This window comes from Rhincodon typus, unplaced genomic scaffold, assembly GCF_021869965.1.
Source record: "Rhincodon typus isolate 14 unplaced genomic scaffold, sRhiTyp1.1 hic_rhity00001578, whole genome shotgun sequence".
Classification (NCBI taxonomy): domain Eukaryota; kingdom Metazoa; phylum Chordata; class Chondrichthyes; order Orectolobiformes; family Rhincodontidae; genus Rhincodon; species Rhincodon typus.
In genome coordinates, this window is record NW_025967216.1 from 1 (window position 1) to 6182 (window position 6182).

At 42.4% G+C, this 6182-nt stretch overlaps 1 protein-coding gene across 1 annotated transcript in view; it reads left to right on the forward strand.

The window, feature by feature from the left end:
* Positions 1-3721: 3721 nt before the first annotated feature.
* LOC109928216 (inner centromere protein-like) overlaps positions 3722-6182 on the forward strand; it is a gene marked incomplete at its 3' end in the record, with an annotated part of 16750 nt that continues 14289 nt past the window's right edge. Inside the window, exons 1-2 of the mRNA XM_048592629.1 lie at positions 3722-3755; positions 3880-4000. Coding sequence (XP_048448586.1) covers positions 3753-3755; positions 3880-4000 — 124 coding nt within the window. The remainder of the gene's footprint in view (positions 3756-3879; positions 4001-6182) is intronic.

Here is a 6182-nt window from a genome sequence, read left to right on the forward strand (position 1 = left end):
AGAAAAATCAGATTCAAATCAGAAAAAATTCCTTCGTCCATCCCCTTCATTGGTATGTTCCCCTCCTTCTATTCCTCTAGAATCATGACTGGAGGAGCAGCAAGGGCAGGCACCTGTGAATTGAAGGAGTTGGTGCATTTATTCTGGCTGATATTGGCTGCTGTCATAGTTAGGAGGCTTTTGGCTGCCCGTGACCAGTTGTGTTGAGATGTGGCCGAGGAGAAAACACCAAAAACAGGGAGGACGCAACTAAACTAGCAATGAGACCAGGAGTAGAGCTGTTATTTGGCCTTGCCCTGCTCTGGATCTAGATGGTGTCATGGGCTATTTGGTTGATGTATCACCTTTTCATTGAGACAGCCTAAGTAAGTTTGCTGCAACAAAAACAGAAGTTGCTGGAAAAACTCAGCAGGTCTGGCAGCATCTGTGAAGAAAAAAATCAGTTAACTTTTTGGGTCCTGTGACTCTTTCTTAGAACTGATGATAGCTAGGAAAACTCTGCTTATATGCAGAAAATAGAGAGTGGGTTGGGGTAGGGAGTAAATGATAGAATAGAGGGAGAGAAGAGCTGTTGAATAGACAAAGGAGTTGATAATGATCTGGGTAGGAGGGTGAATTGCTGTTAATGGAGACTGTGTTAGTGACTGACAATAGGTAGTGTGTTTAAGGTGTGTGGGTTAGAGGCTGGGAAATGGGAGAGATTAGGCCCTAAAGTTATTGAACTTGATATTGAGTCCCGAGGGCTACAGGGTCCCTGAGAGGAAAATGAGGTGTTGTTCCTCCAGCTTGCATTGAGCTTCACTGGAACACTGCAGCAAGCCAGGGAACAGAGTGATGCATTAAACTGGCAGGCAATTGGAAGCTTAGGGTCATTTTTGCAGGCAGACTGTAGATGTTCTGCGAAGCGGTCACCTTATCTATACTTCGTTTCTCCAGTGTAGAGGAGACCACATTGTGAGCAGCGAATGCAGTAGACTAGATTCTGGCAAGTGCAGGTGAAGTGTTGCTTCACCTGGAAGGTATGTTTGGGCCCTTTTTTGGGCAGTAGAGGGAGGAGGTAAATGGGCAGGTGCTGCACCTCCGCCAGTTGCAGGGAAGGGGTAGGGGGTGAAGGAAGAGTGGACCAGGATATCCCGGAGGGAATGGTCCCTGCGGAAGGTGGATGAGGGAGGGGAGGGGATTATGTGTCTGGTGGTGGCATCTCGCTGGAGGTGGGGAAATGGCATCTGATGATCTTCTGGATGTTGATGCTGGTGGGATGGTAGGTAAGGACAAGGGGAACCCTATCGCTGTTGCAGGAGGGAAGAGAAGGGGTGAGGGTGGAAGTGTGGGAGACAAGTCAGACCCAATTGAGGGTCCTGTCGACAATGGTGGGGAATCCTCGGTTGAGGAAGAAGGTGAACATTTTGGAGGCTCCCTTGTCGAAGTTTGCCTCATCTGAACATGTGTGACAGAGATGGAGGAACTCTGAGAATGGGATGGAGTCTTTACAGGAATCAGAGTATGAGCACTGTGGAGAGAAGACTGAGTCAAGGTAGGAAGAGATGAGTTTTTGGGGCAGGAGTAGGCTGAAACAATGGGTCTGCCGAGACAGTCCTTTTTGTGGATTTTTGGAAGAAGGTAGAATTGAGTTGCATGGGGCTGGGGGTCAAGGTTCACTAGAGTGGAATGAGATCAGTTATGTCATGGTGGGGTCATGGTCCAGGGGGAGATAGGAGGAGGTATCTGAGAGCTGGTGCTGAGCCTCTGCAATGTCGAGGTCAGTACAACAGACTACAACAGCACCACCCTTATCGGCAGGCTTAATGACAAAGTCTGGGTTAGATCTGAGTGCACGAAGTGCAGTCAGTTTGGAGGGAGATAGGTTGGATTTGATGAGGGGGGCAGAGAAATTGAGGTGACCAATATCATGTAGACGGTTCTCAATGAACAGATTGAGTGCAGGTAAAATGCCAGAGGGAGGGGCCCAGGTGGAGGGAGAGTGTCGGAACTGAGCAAAGGGGTTTGTGGGATGGGGAGTTTGCTGCAGCTGGTTTTAAAGCAAGCGCTAGATAGACTTTGCACTAGTGCCAGTTAATGGGGGGGTTGGGAGTCTGGGTCTGGAGCCATGTGTTGTCTGATTGGTAGCTTGGTGCTGTAACATTAGTTTGTGTCAATTTCCTTTGTACATTTTGGACCCGTGAAAATTAGTAGCCTCTTCTACTTGGTGTGTGCTGAAGAACATAAATAGTGAAGGGAAAGAAACTTGAAATAGAACAAAACCAAAGAACATGTATTATTTGCTTGCAATTAATTTTTAAGCGGTTGCAGGTGAGAGACACCTTTCCAATTTACCTTATCAAAAATTTCATTTTGGAAATGCTATTGGACATGTATTCATTTCACTATGTTATTACATGTGTTTTGTAGGAAACCCTACCAGGACCTGGCTCACAGATATCAAGTTAAATCCACTAATTATGTAGTTTGTTTTTTTTTTTTTTTTTGCTATCTTTTCAATCTAAAGAATAATACTTTCTGGACTTTAAGGGATATTTCATCATGTGACTATCACCTAACGAAGGAGTTAGTGAGCATGAAAGTGATGCCTCTTAATCACAAAGTAGTGCCCAGAGGACCATAAGATATAGGAGCAGAAACTAGGCCATTGAGCCCATTGAGTCTGCTCTGCCATTCAGTCATGTTCCTCAACCCCATTCTCCTGATAACCCTTGCTAATCAAGAACCTATCTATCTCGGTCTTAAATGTACTCAATGACCTGGCCTCCACTGCCTTCTGTGGCAGTGAATTCCATAGATTCACCACTCTTTGGCTGAAGAAGTTTCTCCTTATCTCTGTTCTAAAAGGTCTTCCCTTTACTCTAAGGCTGTGCCCTCAGGTCCTAGTCTCTCCTACAGATGAAAACATCTTCACAACATCCACTCTGTCCAGGCCATTCAGTATTCTGTAAGTTTCAATTAGATCCCCCTCATCCTTCTAAACTCCAATGAGTATAGTCTGAGTCCTCAAACATTCCTCATACGTTAAGCTTTCCATTCCTGGGACCATTCTCGTGAACCTCCTCTGAACCCACTCCAGGGCCAGTACATCCTTCCTGAGATATGGGGCCCAAAACTGCACGCAATACTCCAGACGTGGCCTGACCAGAGCCTTCTAAAGCCTCAGTAGCACATCCTGCTTTTATATTCGAGTCCTCTCAAAATAAATGCCAACTTTGCATTTGCCTTCCTGACTACTGACTCAACCTGCAAGTTTACCTTGAAAGAATCCTGGACTGGAGCTCCCAAGTCTCTCTGCACTTCAGACTTCTGAATTTTCTCCCCATTTAGAAAATAGTCCATCTTTTATTCTTCTTACCAAAGTGCATGACTTCACACTTTCCTACGTTGTACTCAATCTCAGAAAGCAGGCCCAAGGGGTGGAAATTATTTTGACTCCTCCTGAAAGGTTAAACAGAAAAGTAGATGGGTTTTATCTTGTATATGCAATATTTTTGAGATGGCCACAGAGTGGCTTAGTCTGAAAAAATTAATGTATTTTTGGAAATGAAGTCAGTGTGTGAGTTGTATTAATGGAAGTTTCTTCCATTTGTCGGAAGATTTCTATGGCATATCTTTATCAGAAGGCTAACTGTATTCGTTCTGACCTCTTTAAGATCAAAATGTTGAATGTTGTAGGATACTTGGAAACAACAATGTTTTGTCATTGCAGTGTTGAAGTGACTGAGCCAAAGCAGAATCAACCAGTCACAATGGTAGGTATCGTGCAAATGGTATTGCTTTTCTAAACCTTTTTTGACATTTAACTCCTATGGTTTGTTTAATTGGTGACGTGAGTAATCATGCAAACCAAGACTGAATTGTTGCATTTGTCTACAGACTCCTGAAAAACAAGGTCTTGGATGCACTAGAAATGACGCAAAAGTTGCTAAGGGCAATCTTGAGGAGAATGTATCTCGGCTGCAAGCTTGTAGAAATTCACCAAGGTCTCAGGGAAAAGGTTTGTAATTGGTAAATTTTTAAAACTTCCATTTTACATTGGAGAAACTCACCATTGTTGCATGGTTTTGTTTTGAGATGTTGTTCTTGCTAATCTTTCGTAAAGACTGGATTTCCTGTATAGAATATGTTGAAGCTTGTAAAAAGCTAAATTGGGAAGAACAGTAAAATGCTGAACCAATGTCAAGCAATGAAGATTTCAAATTCATAATTTTGGATGTATTGTCATCTCCTCCAAGTAGGTAAGGGAAAACTGTCCATAATAGGCAATTAAATGGAGTAGCTTTGTTTTTAATTTTAAAAAAAACCTTTTGCTATACTATAGTGATATCATTTAATGGTAGTCAACACTGCAACCTCAAATGAATTTGTTGAAGGTCAGCAATGCTGCTTTAAAGTGCAAAACCTATATTGGGTATAGTGATTGTGCACTTGTGATGAAATAGATTTCCTGTGTATTAATATGTATCAAGGAAGTCAAATTTCTGAAATGTAGCTTTCAGAGCATCTGGGTTGCAGTATACAATTCTGCCCTTTTGGGGGCAGAGCTTCCTAAAAGGATTTGGTATGTCACTGAGGAGGATTCAAAGATTGCAGGGCAGAGACTGAAGGTCAGTGAGTTGAGACAGATGTAACTTCCACGTCAGTACTGACTTTTAGCAAACTGCAGAACAGTAATTGAATAGCACAGTGTGTGTACTTGGGGCTCAGGAACCCAAAGAAACATTGTACTTGGTGAAGCTAGCACATGAGGGGCTTGGAAAAAGCCTGTGAATATCAATCTTTCAGTGCAGAGAGAGTGAGCTCATGAGCCATATTTACTAATACCACTAAGCAAGAGCTCAGAAAATACTGGTAGACATAATTTTCTAAATTTTGATTTCATTGTCACATTACCGAGGTACAAGTGAAAGATTTTTGCTTTGCGTACAGTACAGGCAGATCACCCAATACTTGGTGAAGGTAGCTGTTACGAAAAAGAAACTGGACTTTTACGGGTTGCTAAACATTCGGGTCCAGGAGAGTGAACCGTGGAATCTCTTAATTCCCTTGGGACTCGGCTCTTTCTGTATTCTTTAAAAACAATGGCCACATAAAGATCCCTAGCCAGATTTGGTCTTAGCTGTGACTGTAATACATCTACTACTGGTCTGGTCTAGGATCATAAAACATTTGTTAAATATCAAGTCTAAGGAGTCTGCTTAATTTGGTTGAATATTCCATAGAAAACAGGATTATATTTCTGTATAAATAAGAGCTGAATTTGGTTATTTGGCAAATTTTTATTGTGGAGTTGAAACTTTGAGAGTTTAGTTCTTTGAGTCAGTGGGTGACTTTTCCTGCCCTACACTGAGCTCCACGGATCCAAAAGGTCCCAATTCCAACTCTTGATCATTTTAGAATGAAGGGGACTGCAAATGACCCTGGTGTGCTGAACTGAATAAAGGTAAAAAGCCCTGATGCTTACACGCAGAGACTGTCACTTAGTTGTGTGTGTGATCCATAGGACATCCATCAGGCTTATTGTCTGTCATTTCCCCTTGCAATATATATTTTGAAAACTCAATTTCTGGGACACCTGTGAATTAATTGGTCACTTGGGCAAGATGTCCAGAGAATTCTCACCCCATATTAACTCAGTGCAATTGAAAATAAGATGGGCCAGTCATGTGACAGTAAACACTCCATATAATGGATAGTTGCTTGTAAAGTATACGTTGAAATGGTGTATGATTCTTCTTGTTTGCTTAGTGTGGTGGAGTAATCATGGAGAGGGAAACCAACCCATCCTCAGTTTTTCTAACTCCAGAATGTTGAACCCTTTAACCTTCTAGCTATTACCCTGGCCTAACGTAGAGTCATAGTCGTACAGCATGGAAGCAGACCCTTCAGTCGAACCAGTCCATGCCAACCATAATTCTGAACCAAACTAGACCCACCTGCCTGCACTTGATCCGTTTCCCTCCAAACACTTCTAATTCATGTACTTGTCCACATGTCTTTTTAAACATAATGTACCAACATCCACTACTTCCTTTGGAAAATCATTTCACACATAGTGCATATATAGATGAAGGTACAGTGGAGACACTTGGAGCTCTATAAAATGCAATTAATTTATTAAGTACTTTAAATAACACACACACACACACACACACACACACACACACACACACACACAC